General features: G+C 43.0%; 1 protein-coding gene across 2 annotated transcripts in view; it reads left to right on the forward strand.

Annotated features, from left to right (window-relative positions):
• ugp2b (UDP-glucose pyrophosphorylase 2b) overlaps positions 1 to 15550 on the forward strand; it is a 39682-nt gene extending 24132 nt beyond the window's left edge. For both annotated transcript variants that reach the window (XM_080199962.1, XM_080199961.1), the window contains exons 6-10: positions 1081 to 1378; positions 2589 to 2786; positions 6813 to 7055; positions 10734 to 10838; positions 15002 to 15550. In XM_080199962.1, coding sequence (XP_080056088.1) covers positions 1081 to 1378; positions 2589 to 2786; positions 6813 to 7055; positions 10734 to 10838; positions 15002 to 15109 — 952 coding nt within the window. In that variant the 3' untranslated portion in view covers positions 15110 to 15550. The remainder of the gene's footprint in view (positions 1 to 1080; positions 1379 to 2588; positions 2787 to 6812; positions 7056 to 10733; positions 10839 to 15001) is intronic.
• Positions 15551 to 16215: the final 665 nt, after the last annotated feature.

The raw sequence follows: 16215 nt of genomic DNA on the forward strand, positions 1-16215 counted from the left end.
TGGAGCTCTTGTTTGAATTCCTCCAATCAGGTTTCCTGCCTTAGCGCCTAGACAGTTCTTAGAATGTAAATCTGTGCCTCTAACAAAAGTAAACATTGCTCTTTTTCCTGTATCTTTAGATTAACCCACACAACCCTGCTCCAGTACAATTCCAGCAGGGTGGGACTGCACTTATTGGTTTCATTCTTAACTGTCTAATTGTAACAGAAAATCACCTTCCTTTCTGTTCTCAAGTTTTCCGGTATTGTCACCCCCTCTGATTTGTACCTGGCTGTCTGTCTAATGTTATCCTGTACATACTGCCCTCCTTCAACACCATCCAAAAACAGTCAGATTTTGCATGTGGGTATTGTGAATGCAGTGCTTCCTGCAGTGATAGAAATAATGTGATCTGCTGCACTCCCAGTTAGTTTCTGACATTTTTCCCTCCATAATCTTGTGATCACCCACGGGGACCCTCAGCTCCACCTCAACACAACCTCTCTCTAAACCTCCATTGTTTTTAAATGATCACACTGCTTTTCTGACATCAAGTACTCGACGAATAGACATTTCCACCCTGAACTAAACATTGGGAAGGTTGTCGCCATAGTCTTCAATCCCTGTTTCAAACTCCACACTCTAGCTGCAGTCTCAATCCATCTCCCATCAACTGTCCAATGCTGAATCAGAAGATATGCAACTTTGTCTTATTTTACTTGTAAAGTTGCTCGATACCACCTTTGTCTCAGTTCATCAGCTCTGAATCCCTTACTCGTTCCTTTTGTTACTACCAGACTCTCCCCCCGACCCCGTCCAAATGACACGAGTAATCTGAAAATAAGCCATGTATGTAAAATGTATCCACCTATCACATTGCATATAAACATCACTGCGAGCATTACTGTGCCTTCTGTGTTCTTGTTATTCAATAATGTTTTTCACACAACATTGTCAACCAGAATACTTTAATGTCTGTCTATTATAACTGGTAGTCATAGTTTGGCATTCCATAACAAACTTACCATAACCCAGTATTCAGATCCTGAAAGATGAATCTTTCTTTTAGCAAGTGCCCTGATGTAGTGATTTGTTCTTCAGGTATCCCCGGATTGATAAAGAATCCCTGCTTCCTATAGCCAAGGACTTGTCTGTCTCTGGCGACAGTGCAGAAGCCTGGTATCCACCAGGTCATGGAGACATCTACGCCAGCTTCTACAACTCAGGTTTATTGCATACCTTTCTGCAAGAGGGGAAAGAATATATTTTTGTATCTAACATTGATAATCTTGGAGCAACAGTTGATCTGAACATTCTCCATCATCTTCTGAATCCACCAAATGGAAAACAATGTGAGTTTCTAATGGAAGTAACTGACAAGACCAGAGCAGATGTTAAGGTAATCCGCTGGCAATATAATGTAAAGGCTGTTTGGAATCAAGTTAGCAAGATGCTGTATTTCATAAACGTTATATTACTTATGCAATAAAATTCCTCATTAGTTGTAATCTTTCTGATCTATTAACGAACAAGGAATTTCCCCAGAATAAGCATGAGGCAAGACCCCAGAGTGTTATTAATTGCCAATGAACTTGCACCCCATCATAAACACAACATTTGACCATTTAGTCACCTCCTGATGACAGTGCTGTAGAACTGGGAGTTAAACAGAAGAATTTAGCTTATCTGCATTCAGGAAAATAAACAATTACACTGAAAAATTGAGTGAATCTGAGCATTGTGAATATGGCTCAGCCAGGCAGTGCCAGGGGCCTAGGCTGGCAGTACCAAGGTGCCAGTGCCTAGCACCCCCCGATGCTCGACCCTCTGGGGTGCCTCAGTTACCTCCCCTTTCACTCCAGTGGGGCCACAAGCTTTCCGAAATTGGGAAGCTACTGTAAACCACACTGGAGTGAAATACTCTTGGTGGGTGGGGGCCGAGGTTAGTGGGCCCAGAGATTTCAGTCCTAGGCCTGCTAAAAGCATTTAAATTATAAGGAAATTCAAATTAACATAAATTATGCAGCTCTGCACGTATTTCCGGCACGGATCTGACGGTGCCAGAAAGCTGGCGCTGGGAAACACGCTTTGGGCCGGGCAGCCTGCATGGACTGTGCTAATCCAGCCCTGCTGAAATCTCTCATCCCATCAGCACAGTGGGATGGGCGAATCGCCCCTCCATGGTTTAAAATCAGGATGGTAAATGGCTGGGAGGTGGTGGTGTTCCCATGTTTCATTGGGGGGTTCATTGGCAAAAGTGTGGTACATCCTGAGCGAAGGTTTTTAATTTTAAAAAAGGTTTTTCTTATTTAAAATATTGAACTATAGTTTCCAAATACATGTTCTTCACTCTGCCTACCATCTGAGCAATACTGAATTCTAAGCATTCAATCAATCTGAACAGTACAGAAATGTGGGGGGGTAGCATTACATTTTCTCAGTTATCCAGGATGTGGCTGCAGTCTCAGAGATGATTTGATTCGTGCTTATTCTCCTTGTACTTTTGTATTCTTGGAGGATGTGAATAAGACAGTTTAGAAATGTTTGCTTCCTGAGTAAGTGGCACCATGTTTTCACATTTTAATTCTAGTGAAATGCTTGTTTTGCAGGGTGGTACTCTTATTCAGTACGATGGCAAGCTGCGATTGTTGGAAATAGCTCAAGTGCCAAAAGCACATGTTGATGAATTTAAATCGGTCACCAAGTTCAAGATCTTCAACACCAATAACCTGTGGATCTCTCTAGCTGCAATCGAAAGGCTTCAAAAGAACAATGCTATTAACATGGAAATCATTTTAAACCCAAAGGTAACATTTCTAAAGTATACCTGCAGTGCTACCATTAATATAACTAAACACTAGATTTCACAGTAAATCTTTACCCACTTTTCTATTTTGAAATTTCTATTTGTTTGAAATGTTTTAAAAAATTTAAAAAGGCAGTAACATTTTGATTTATTATTGTCACATGTATTAGTATACAGTGGAAAGCATTGTTTCTTGCACGCGATACAGACAAAACATACCATTCATAGAGAAGGAAAAGAGAGTGCAGAATGTAGTGTTACAATCATAGCTAGGGTGAAAGGTCAACTTAATGTAAGGTAGGTCCATTCAAAAGTCTGACAGTAGCTGGGGTGAAGTTGTTCTTGAGTCGATTGGTACATGATCTCAGACTTTTGTATCTTTTTCCCGATGGAAGAAGGTGGAAGAGAGAATCTCCGGGATGTGTGAGTTCCTTAATTATGCTGGCTGCTTTTCCCTGAGGCAGCGGGAGTATAGACAGAGTCAACGGATGGGAGGCTGGTTTGCGTGATGGATTGGGCTACGTTCATGACCTTTTGTAGTTTTTTGCAGTTTTAGACAGAGCAGGAGTCCATACCAAGCTGGGATACAACCAGAAAGAATGCTTTCTATGGTGCATCTGTAAAAGCTGGTGAGAGTCATAATGGACATGCCAAATTTCCTTAGCCCCCTGAAAAAGTAGAGGTGTTGATGGGCTTACAACTATAATGTCCACATAGAGGGACCAGAAGAGGTTGTGATCTGGACACCTAAAAACTTGAAGCTCTCGACCATTTCTACTTTGTCCCCATTGACGTAGACAGGGGCATGCCAGCACTACGCTTCCTGAAGTCGATGATAATCTCCTTTTGTTTTGTTGACATTGAGGGAGAGATTATTGTTGCCGTACCAGTTCACCAGATTCTCTATCTCATTCCTGTACTTTGTCTCATCATTTAAATCTGACCCACTACGGTGGTGTCATCAGCAAACTTGAAAATCAAATTGGAGGGGAATTTGGCCACACAGTCATAGGTGTTTGAAGTAGAGTAAGGGGTTGAGGACACAGCTTTGTGGGACACATGTTGAGGGTAATTGTGGAGGTGGTGTTGTTGCCTATTCTTACTGACTGTGGTCTGTGCGTTAGGAAGCTGAGGATTCACTTGCAGAGGGAGGAGCCAAGTCCCAGATTTGGAGATGAGTCTTGTAAGAATAATGGTGTTGAAGGCTGATTGTAGTCATTAGTGTCTCTGTTGATTGTAGAGATAGGTGTCTTTGTTATCTAGGTGTTCCAGGGTTGAGTGTAGGGCCAGGGAGATGTCGTCTGCTGTGGACCTGTTGCGGCGATAGGCGAACTATTTTGGATCCAGGCAATCTGGGAGGTTGGAATTGATTTGTGCCGTGACTAGCCCTTCAAAGCACTTCATTGTGATGGATATCAGAGCCACCAGCCAGTAGTCATTAAGGCACACTGCTTGGCTTTTCTTTGTACTGGGATGAAGGTCTTCATTGCAGGTAGGGACCTCAGACTTTCTCAAAAGAGGTTGAAGATGTCTGCGAATACCCCTGGCAGCTGGTCTGCGCAGGACCTGAGTGCTCGCCTTGCTACCCCTTCTGGATCAGTTGCTTTTCATGGGGTTGACTTTTGAGAAGGCTGCTTTGCTATGGTGATCTTGGATACAGATTTGTCTGGGATGGATGCTCTGCTCTCACTGACCTCTTGCTCAAAACAGGAATAGAATGCATTGAGCTCACTGGGGAGGAGTACATTGGTGCCAGCGATTTTACATGTCTTCATCTTGTAACCTGTTCTGTCTTGCAGACCTTGCCATCGTTGCAGGGGTCTGTGTGTCTAGCCTGGGACTCTAGCTTGATTCAGTATTGATTTTTAGTATCTTTCATGGATCTCCATAGATCGTAGCTGGATTTCTTGTATATGTCAGGGTCACCTGACTTGAACGTCTCAGACCTGGACTTCAGCAAGCAGTGGATATCTCTGTTCATCCTTGGTTTCCATTTGAGAAATACGTGGATTTGCTTCTTTGGCACAGTCTTCTACACACTTACTAATGCAGTCAGTTACTGTAATGGCGTACTCGTTCAGGCTGGTTGCAGAGTTTTTAAATACTGACCAGTCCACTGACTCTAAGCAGTGGAGAACATCCGTAGGAGAACAGCCGATTTTTTTAAAAATCACTTAACTGTGTAATTGGAATTCATTCATTGAGTTGGACTGACTTGCGTGTGTTTTATTTTAATTTGGCAGTAGTGCACTTTCCTCCAACATGACTGGCTGTACCCACAACAGGACTTCAGCATTTACATAAGAACATAAGAAATAGGAGCAGGAGTAGGCCATCTAGCCCTTCGAGCCTGCCCCGCCATTCAATAAGATCACGGCTGATCTGTCGCTGCTCAGTTCCACTTTCCCGCCCTCTCCCCATAACCCTTAATCCCCTCTCTTATCAAAAACCCATCAACCCGCGTCTTAAAAATATTCAGCGAGGCAGCCTCCACCACTTCAACGGGCAGAGAATTCCAGAGATTCACCACCCTTTGAGTGAAGAAGTTCCTTCTCAACTCCGTTCTAAACCGTCCCCCTTTTATCTTGAGGCTGTGCCCCCTAGTCCTACTGTCTTTTTTGAGCGGGAAGAGTCTCTCCACCTCTATCCTATCCATCCCATTCATCAGCTTATACGTCTCAATGAGATCTCCCCTCATTCTTCTAAACTCTAACGAGTACAAGCCTAGTTTATTCAGCCTCTCCTCATAGCTCAACCCCCTCAACTCCGGTATCAGCCTAGTAAACCTCCAGGCCAGCCTTTGGAACAGTATTGAGGGGGTGCCACATTGTTGGAGGTGCTGTCTTTCAGTTGCAAAATTGGTAGAATGTAAAAGATGAAGAGAAACGTAGTTTTCCAGGTATTACTACATTCCTCAATAATAACAGATTAACTATTCATCCCTCTGCTCTTTCTGTGATGTTGATAAACACAAAATAATTTATTGACTATGAAATCCTTTGGGATTTCTGTCATCTACGGAATGGGACGTATGAATGCAGTTTCTTTCTATATTAATGTTGTACTCCTAAAAGTTGCAAAGTATTCATGTTTAGTTTCAGTTTACAAGTCAAATTTATACCTAAATTTCTTTCTTGCAAAGTAGGATTTTTAACTTTGTCATGTTACTCCAAGGTAATGGTCTGATTTTTAGCTGCGTTTAGCGGAGGTGACAGGAACACCTGGAACAAGTGGGAGCAGGTTTTCCTCATTGTCTTCTTGATGCTACCACTATTGTTGGTAGTGAGGTGGGGCAAACCTCCCCCCTCCACACTACCTGTCAGCCTCCTCCTCATCTGACTCCTTGGCCACAGACAAAATTATTCATATTCTCGCCATCTTATTGGAACCGAGCTAAGCTTCCAACACCACGTCATGTCTAACACACAGACGACCTCGTGCCAGCTTTGTAACATTGCTAATCTTTACAGATGTTTCTGTTGCTACTGGAACTATTATCTATATTTCTGTTATGTCCAGATTTGACTAACCTCATGTTCTCCTAGCCAACCTGCTACATTGCATCCACTAAACCTAGGCTCAGTTAAACTTTGCAGCACAGTCCTGACCAAGTCTCACTTGCCCTTCACCCTGTGCTCACTGACCAACATTATTCAAATCCAGCAATGCCTTCCATGTAAAACTCTCATCCTTTGATTCATTTCCTGTCCTCCACCCACCCTCCCTCTCTCTGTAACCTCCTCCAGCCCTAAATCCCCCTGTGGCCTCTTGTGCTACTTCCCACTGTTTCTGTGTCTCCATTGGTTGCTGTGATTACAGACCTCCTGACCCTAAGCCCCAGCATTCTGCACCTCGCTCCTTTAAGATCTTCCTTAGAGCTTTGCCTTTGACCAAGCTTTTAATCATCTGTCTGAATAGCTCCTCCTTTGATTCAGTGTTAAATTTAGTCTAATTATGCTCTTGTGTAGTGGCTATCAATTTAACTTTAAGATTGTTAAATAAATGAAATGATTTTTCTTTGCAATAGACATTGGACGAAGGCCGGAATGTGATTCAGCTGGAGACTGCTGTTGGTGCTGCCATTAAGTGCTTTGAAAATGCCCTGGGTATTAATGTGCCACGCAGCCGATTCTTGCCTGTCAAGACCACCTCTGACTTAATGCTGGTGATGTCTAACCTGTACAGCCTTCATGCAGGATCCCTGACAATGAGTGACAAAAGAGAGTTCCGAACTGTGCCTTTGGTCAAGTTGGGCAGCTCCTTTACTAAGGTAATGAATTCTGCAGACAATAAATAAGAGTCCAGCATTTGTTAGTTTGAAATATTTTAGTTCCTCCATCCTGTCAGCTTCTGTTACGCATTTAACCTGGTTAAAATCTGGATGCCCTGAAGATTTATATAAATGAAGTGGCAGCTGTTACTCGTTCACTACATTGGAAGCAGGCGTGAATCTGGAGAATCTTAAACAAGTACCAAGTATTTTTTAAAAACTTTTTAACATTTTAAATAATGTATCCATTCCTGTGCTGTGATTGGATTTTCAAATGGGCAAACCTGACTGAGCATCTTAACCCTAACCCGATACCAGATTTGCTTGTGACAAAGTCTTCAATTAATCAGCTGTGTTAATGGTGTCATCGTGGGAAATACTGCAAATACTCAGCAGGTCAGACAGCATCTGTGGAGAGAGAAACAGAGTTAATGTTTCAGCTCTGTGACCTTTCCGATCCCATCGTTGCCAGGTATCTCTGCACAAACCCCTTCCACTGTGGGGTTACTGGATTGTCATTGGTGAATTCTATTTCCTTGCCTCTTTCATAAACATAGAGAACAGTGGGACGAGCTGGGAGTGTCCTCTCTATATCTTCAGTTAAGTCAGACTGAGTCAGTCAAAAAGCTAAAGATTAAATTTGGAGTTTTCCCTCTGGTTGTGGTTCAGTACGGCACAGTTAAACACAGAGTAGGAGAGGATGCAAATTGGCATTTCAATGCCAATATAAAGCTGGAGCAAAACATCTTTATACAGACCCTGAGAAGCAGATTAATACTTCTGCATTCCCTGGATGCAGCAGTCTACAAAAAGAAACCATATCTTGATGGATTTTATTTCACAAGGGCCGAAGGGTTCTTTGACCTATATTCTAGTCATTTGATCTAGTCTGAAATGAGGAAACATTGATATGTGGGACAGTCACTGTTAAACTGGAGGTCAGTGTAGCAACTGATAACATTTGACAGATTGAACTGGTTAGCAATTGGTTAACCTCAAACAAGCTGCTGGCAATAGACTGCCGTCCAGTAGCTTTTAAACCCCAAATTGTAGGATATTCTGTGACTTGACGACAGTTCATAAATCATGCCACACAGCTGCTGATGAGCTGTGTATGACAGCTATCAAAGACTGTGCTCTGATTCCTCTGTTAACGTTTAACTGTCACTTTGTAAATTATCAGTAGTCTGTTGTTGTAATTTGTTTGTGGGATGTGGGTGTGTCACTGGCTAGGCCACTATTTTTTGCCCACCCCTAATTGCCTTAAAGGTGGTATGAGCGCAGCCTTAAGCTGCTTCAGTCCATGGTGCAGGTAGGTCCACTGTGCAGTTAGGAAGGGAGTTCCAGGATTTTGACCCAGCGACAGTGGAGGGAAGGCGGCTATATTAACGAATCAGGATGGTGTGTGTCTTGGGGAATTGCAGCTGGTAGTGTTCCCATGTATCTGCTGCTCTTGACCTTCTAGAGACTGCAGGGTTGGAAGATGGTGTCAAAGGAGGCTTGGTGAGTTACCGTCGTGCTTCTTATAGATGGTGTACACAGCGGCCGCTGTGCATTAATGGTAAAGGAAGTGCCAGTCAAGCGGGCTGCTTTGTTCTGGATGGTGTCGAGCTTCTTGTATTGTTGGAGCTGCACTCATACAGGCAGGTGGGGAGTATTCCATCACATTCCTGACTTGTAGAGGATGGACAGGCTTTGGGGAGTCAGGAGGTGAGTAAGGCACTACAAAACTCCCAGTCTGTGATGTGCTCTTGTAGCTACAGTATTTATATGGTGAGTCCTGTTCAGTTTCTGGTCAGAGGTAACCCCCAGGATAGTGAGGAATTCAGTGATGGTAATATCATTGAATGTCAAGGGGAGATGGTTAAATTCTCTTTTGTTGGAATTGGTCATTGCCTGGTACTTGTCAGCCGCAAGCCTGAAGGTTATCCAGCTCTTGCTGCATGTGAACGTGGACTGTTTCAGAATCTGAGGAATCACGAATGGTGCTGAACATTGTGCAGTCATCTGCAAGCATCCCACTCGGCCCTTGTGATTGGAAGGAAGGTCATTGATAAGCAGCTGAAAATAGACCTGGTTTTGATTCTTGACTTGGGTCACTGTCTGTGTGGAGTTTGCACATTCTCCTCATGTCTGCGTGAGTCTCCTCTGGGTGCTCCAGTTTCCTCCCACTGTCCAAAGATGTGCAGGTTAGGTTGATTGGCCATGCTAAAATTGCCCCTTAGTGTCCTGAGATATGTAGGTTAGAGGGATTAGCGGGTAAATATGTAGGGATATGGGGTAGGGCCTGGGTGGGATTGTGGTTGGTGCAGACTCCTTCTGCACTGTAGGGCTTCTATGATTCTATGGTTGGATCTTGGACATTAACCCTGAGGAACTCCTGCAGTGACGTCCTGCAGCTGAGATGATTGACCTTCCATCTCCATAACCATCTTCCTTTGTGCCGGCTATGACTCCAGCCAGCAGAGAGTTTCCCCCGATTCCCATTGACTCCAGTTTTGCTAGGGCTTCGTGATGCCATACTTGGTCAAATGCTGCTTTGGTGTCGAGGGCAGTTGCACTCACCTTACCTCTGGAGTTCAGCTCTTTTATCCATGCTTGAACCAAGGTTGTAATGAGATCAGGAGGTAAGTGACCCTGGCGAAACCCAAACTGTCAGTGAGCAGGTGATTATAAAGCAAGTGTCACTTGATAGCGCTGTTGATGATTCCTTCCATCACTTTACTCATCGTCAAGATGAGATTAATTGGTCGGGTTGGATTTGATCTGTTTTTGTGGACAGATATTCCTGGGCAATTTTCCATGATGTAGAGATGCCAGCATTTTCCATCATGCCAGTGTTTTAGCTGTACAGCTTGGCTAAGGGTGGAGCTAGTACTGGAGCACAAGTCTTATAGCTGGAACATTGTCAGGACTCACAGCCTCGGCAGTGTTCTGTGCATTCAGCTGTTTCTTGATATCATGTGGAGTTAATCTAATTGGCTGAAGACTTGCGATTGTAATAATTGGGGACTGCTTGAGTAGGTCGAGACCAATCATCCACTCGGATCATCCACTTTCTGTCTGCAGTTTAGTGCAAATGCTATAGCCTTGAATTTTGCACACATTTGCTGGGCTTTCCCAAGATTGAAGAGCTTCCTTCTCTAGTTAGTTTAATTGTCCACCACCATTCATGACTGAATGTGGCAGGGACCGGTTATAAACTGGTCCTAGAGGCAGCAAAGACCAGTGCTGGGCCAAGTTTCTGAGGGAATGGTGTATTCCTCATCTCAGGCTGGCTTCACAGAGAAGGTTTATTCACAGCCATGTGGAATTACCCTGCATTGATAATCTGTCAGCTCACAGCCATAACTGGTTACTGAACCTTCACATTCACTTGGATGGAAATGTAACTATAGACTGAGAACTGAGAATAGTTTAAACAATCTCATAAAATGATAGAAACTGAAGAGATTCTCACAACCTGAAAATATTTTTTCACTTAGTAGATTCAATTTTTAGTTTATAAAGTTGAATTATAGGGTATAGACAAGTCCTAACCCCAAGAGTGAAGCACTGTACAATATTTGTTGAGAAGTATCAGGTATTATTGCATTTAATGACAAGGTTGCATTTTGCATTGTAAGTAAAATCTTAAACATGAAGCAGGACAAACAAAGGCTGTTGTTTTTAAACCAGGTGCAAGATTACCTGAAGAGGTTGGAGAGTATACCGGATATTCTGGAATTGGATCATCTTACTGTTTCAGGCGATGTTACTTTTGGGAAACATGTTATACTGAAGGTTGGTAAAGGCTGGTTATGGATGTGCTTCATTCCTTTAAATTACTATTTCAGAATTATTGAATCTGTATCATAATCCAGGATTGACTTTAAAAAGAAATATCCATGGTCTTGCAGTTGATTGGATAATGTCAAATCCATTCTTATTCCAGTGATAAAGTAATTCACCCACTTTAATAAATAAACTTTAAAAAGCTTTTTTTGTGACATGTATCTTGCATTAACAATGCAATAAAATTACTGTGAAAATCCCCCTAGTCACCACACTCTGGCATCTATTCGGGTCAATTCACCTAACATGCACATCTTTCCTATAGTACAGGAGGAGGCCATTCAGCCCATCAAGGCTGTACTGACCACAGTCTCACCCAGGCCCTGTCCCCATAACCCCATGCATTTACCTGCTAATCCCTCTGACACTAGGGACAATTTAGTGTGGCCAATCCACCTAACCTTCACATCTTTGGAGGGTGGGAGGGAACTGGAGCATCTGGAGGAAATCTACACAGACATGGGAAGAATGTGCAGACTCCACATAGACAGTAACCCAAGCTGGGAATCGAACCCTGATCCGTAGTGCTGTGAGGCAGCAGTATTAACCACTGTGCCACCGTGCTGCCTCCTAGAAAGCTAGAAAGTGACATGAGAATTTTAGACAGGTTAACCAGTGTAGATACGTATATAAGTTGACTTCTAAAGTCTTGCAATATCCTTTCAAAAAAAGGCCATTGATTTAAACACCGAGTATAACATTGAACCACTGGCATAAGTGGATTGATGTTTTGAAACATCATTTGGCATCTGACACAGCATGAGTATTTTAAACTACTGTGGATCTTTGCAATTGCCCACTGATCCCTTGCACCTTGTGCTACGTAAAACATACATTTGTCAGGTGAAAAATTGAAACTGACAACTAATACATCCAGTCACAATCTGAAATACTTCATCTTCAGAACTTTTATACTATGTTTGTGTCTTTTGGTTTTATGTGCTCTGTAGAATTTAATCACTTATTAGACATTTCTAGAAATCCCCTTCGAAATCTAAAAACATCCAAAAACATTTCCTAGCCAATGTGGCCACTTTTGTAGTGTAGGAAATGCAGCAGCCTGTTTGTGCACAGCAAGATCCCATAAACCTCAATGGAATGATGTCCAGATAATTTCAGTATTTTCAATGAGATAATCACTGTTTGAATAGTGCAATGGGATCTTTTATATCTGTACCTAAGGGGTAAGCTGGGGTCTTGGTTTACAATTCTTATGAAATAATATATAAAAATGACAATTTAGTACAGACTATTAGATGCACAGTAGTACGGCTTTTGAGAATTTTCTGTGCACCATAGACACAAATTCACAACCTGCTACATTGCTAGTGAAAGACGGTATAACAATGAGGTGCAGAGAAAGGGAGTTTAGGGATACAGACTAGGATAGGCTGTTGGAAGGCAAGACCACGTTAGGCATGTGGGAGTCTTTCAAGGGAAAACTGCAAAGGGTGCAGGAAAGGCATGTGCCGGTTAGGAGAAAGGATGGGAAAGATAGGATTAGGGAACCGTGGGTTACTAGAGATATAGAAGACCTGGTTAGGAAAAAACGAGAGGCGTATGTCAGGTCTAAGCAGCTGGGAACGGAGAGAGCGTTGGAGGAATACAGAGAGAGTAGGAGGGATCTCAAACGGGGAGTTAGGAGAGCAAAGAGGGGGCATGAGATGGCTTTGGCAGGTAGGGTTAAGGAGAATCCAAAGGTGTTTCACTCCTATCTTAAGAACAAAAGGGTGGCTAGGGGTAAAATCGGTCCTCTCAGGGACAGACGTGGGGAATTGTGCTTAGAGGCAGAGGGAATGGGGGAGATCCTGAATGAATACTTTGCGTCGGTATTCACGAAGGAGAGGGGCTTGATGTCTAGTACGGTCATTGAGGGAGCGGTAGACCAATTGAAAGATCTATTGATTACGAGGGAAGAAGTGTTAGGGCTTTTAGAGGGCATTAAAACTGATAAATCTCGGGGCCTGATTGCATTTATCCTAGGCTGCTTAGAGAGGCGAGGGATGAGATTGCTGGGCCTCTGACGTGTATCTTTGTCTCTTCTTTGGACACAGGTGAGGTCCCAGAGGACTGGAGGATAGCGAATGTGGTACCGTTGTTTAAAAAGGGTAGGAGGGATAGCCTGGGTAACTATAGGCTGGTGAGCTTAACGTCAGTGGTAGGTAAGTTGATGGAGAGGATTCTTAGGGATAGGATGTATGCGCACTTGGAGAGTTGCAATCTGATTAAGGATACGCAGCATGGCTTTGTCAAGGGGAAGTCTTGCCTTACGAATCTGGTAGAATTCTTTGAGGAGGTGACAAAAACAGTTGACGAAGGACGAGCTGTTGATGTCGTCTATATGGATTTCAGTAAGGCGTTTGACAAAGTCCCTCATGGTAGGTTGGTACAGAAGATTAAAGCTCATGGGATATGTGGTCAGGTATCTAGATGGGTAGAGAACTGGCTTGCAAAGAGGAGTCAGAGAGTAGTAGTGGAGGGGTCTTTTTCTTGCTGGAGGTCTGTCACTAGTGGTGTGCCGCAGGGCTCGGTACTGGGACCTCTTCTCTTTGTAGTGTATATAAATGATTTGGAAGAGGGAGTAGGTGGTGTGATCAGCAAATTTGCTGATGACACCAAGATGGCTGGATTGGCGGGCAGTGAGGAGCAGTGTCTGGCAATACAGCAGGATACTGATAGACTGGTTGATTGGGCAGATACGTGGCAAATGGAGTTTAATCCGGATAAATGTGAGGTGATGCATTTTGGCCGGAATAATGTAGGGGGAAGTTATATGATAAAGGGTAAGCCCGTAAGGAGTATAGAGTCGCAGCGAGACCTGGGGGTGCAAGTGCACAAGTCTTTGAAGGTGGCAGTGCAAGTGGAGAGTGTGGTGAAGAAAGCCTATGGTATGTTAGCCTTTATAGAAAGGGGTATAGAATATAAGAGCTGGAGTCTAATGTTGCAGTTGTACAGAACGTTGGTTAGGCTGCATTTGGAGTACTGCGTACAGTTCTGGTCGCCTTACTACCGGAAGGACGTGGAGACTCTGGAGAGAGTGCAGAGGAGGTTTACCAGGATGTTGCCTGGTATGGAAGGACTGGGGTATGAGGAAAGATTGAAGAAATTGGGGCTCTTTTCCCTTGAAAGATGCCGACTGAGGGGGGGATCTAATAGAGGTATATAAGATTATGAAGGGTATAGATAGAGTAAACAGAGGTAAGCTATTTCCTATAATAGAGACACGTAGGACAAGGGGCCATGGACTTAAGGTGAGGGGGGAGCGGTACAACACAGATATTAGAGGGAGGTTTTTCACACAGAGGGTAGTGGGGGTATGGAATGCTCTGCCAAGTAAGGTGGTGGAGGCAAACATGCTAGAGTCCTTTAAGAGTAACTTAGACAGGCACATGACTGAGTTGGAGTTGGAGTTGGGTGGATATAGGAGAACCTTTTAAATGAGGGTCATTAGCATTGGGGCGTCCCTGGTAATGTAAATGGGTATAGTATGATAATAATGTTTTTTCTCTTTTCATTCACAGGTTTTAAATCGGTCCACCTCGTGTCCAACGAGGGACATACACGCGATGGGTCGTACTGGGGCTGCTCTTGGTTGTTCGAGATTGGCCTAGTGCTTCATGTCGTTAGTGTGTGCCTAAACTGGACCAGATACTGGGCAAGACGACAGCTCAGTGACTATCGCTGATTGCTGTGCAGACGCATGGATTTGGGCTGGTGTCTGTGGGAGTTTGCACATTCTCCCCGTGCTTGCGTGGGTTTTCTCCGGGTGATCCGGTTTCCTCCCACACCCCAAAGATGTGCTGTTAGGCTGATTGGCAGGAATAAATTGTCCCTAAATCAGTTTTCCCTCAATCTGGATGGCCATAAAACATTAGACAGGGATCGTGGGTGGAGAGGGGGACTGGTGGTGCTGAGATGGCGGCACGGGCTTATTGGGCCGAAGGGCCTGTTTCCCGGGCTGCTTTTGTTCTTTGACATTCAGCAGATTCTAAAATATTTTTGGAACATTTTCAGTAGCATCTTTTTAATATTAATTTAAATGACAATGTTTGATATACTTGATCTTTATCTGGATGTACCTCAACAATTAAATATTTTTTTCTTGCGTTTAGGGAACGGTTATAATTATTGCAAATCATGGGGATAGGATCGATATTCCTCCAGGAGCTGTACTTGAAAATAAGATTGTTTCGGGCAATCTGCGGATCCTGGATCACTAGAAGGAAAATTTGTGATTCTAACCCATTGAAAGTGCTTTATTTTATCATGTGATGAAACACGGTAACGTGCTTCATACATAATTTTATGTGCATTAAGCTGCTTAGAGTATATGCTAATTTTGGGTGTAAGACTCATCTCTTCTGGTTGGCTGTTTTCAACACTCTTTACCGTGTTAAAATTATACTTGTTGCCAGTTTTTTGTGGAGATTTTAAAACCATGTCCTACAGGAAATTAATACATGTATTTATATACCTACCATTTAAATACGGTTACAATTTTGTTCTTTCAGCAATATTATAAATGCAGCCTAATTAAAAATAATTCAACCTTGAGATGAATTGGTTCCAGCACTCAGATGGTTAAAGGTTTATGTTCAGAGCTAGTGCTTGCTTCACACAGAGTCTTTGAACTATAATAAAGTGCAATGTAAAAAATGTTACTTTTTGTTCTGCTTGAAGTTTACTGCTCAGTTATTTTAAGGTCAGTTACCCAAGAGGTTGTCTGTTTTACCAGTTACAATGTTCAGATTGATTTATTCTTTCAACAGTTTCCCCCAGAACTGGTGAATGTCAGTGTTGGTTGCATGTGGAGTTAAAGGTACAAACACGTTGCAGTACATTTTTATTCTGCCATTAATTTTATAATTCAGTTAGGTGAGGATTTTAAAACTGTTTGGTTTTATGCTCTAGTTGATGTGCTCCTTTTGTAATGAGGTGATAGGGCTGCCACAGAGAAACCAGTCTTCAATTCTGCACTGCGATACTCATGCTAACTTTCCTGGTAGGTGACTTTCTACAAAGTGAAATGAGCTAGACAAACTGGGACTGTACCTCAAGTAACTCCACTCCTCAAAGCCTGTTACTGGATACCCTCCATTTGCCTGGATGAGTGCAGCTTTAGCAATAGGTGAAGTTCAAGACCATCTAGGACAAAGCAGTTCCACTTGACCAGCATCTCATTCACTATCTTAAACAAGACATGGAAATATATTATTGTTCCTTTTATTGTCTCTGGGCTAAATACCTGGAGTTCCCTTTCCAGTAGCATCGTGCATGCATCTACAGCATTGGAATTACAGCAGTTCACAAAAGCAACTCAGCACTA

This window comes from Carcharhinus amblyrhynchos, chromosome 12 (assembly GCF_965287045.1).
Source record: "Carcharhinus amblyrhynchos chromosome 12, sCarAmb.v2.hapA, whole genome shotgun sequence".
Classification (NCBI taxonomy): Eukaryota; Metazoa; Chordata; class Chondrichthyes; order Carcharhiniformes; family Carcharhinidae; genus Carcharhinus; species Carcharhinus amblyrhynchos.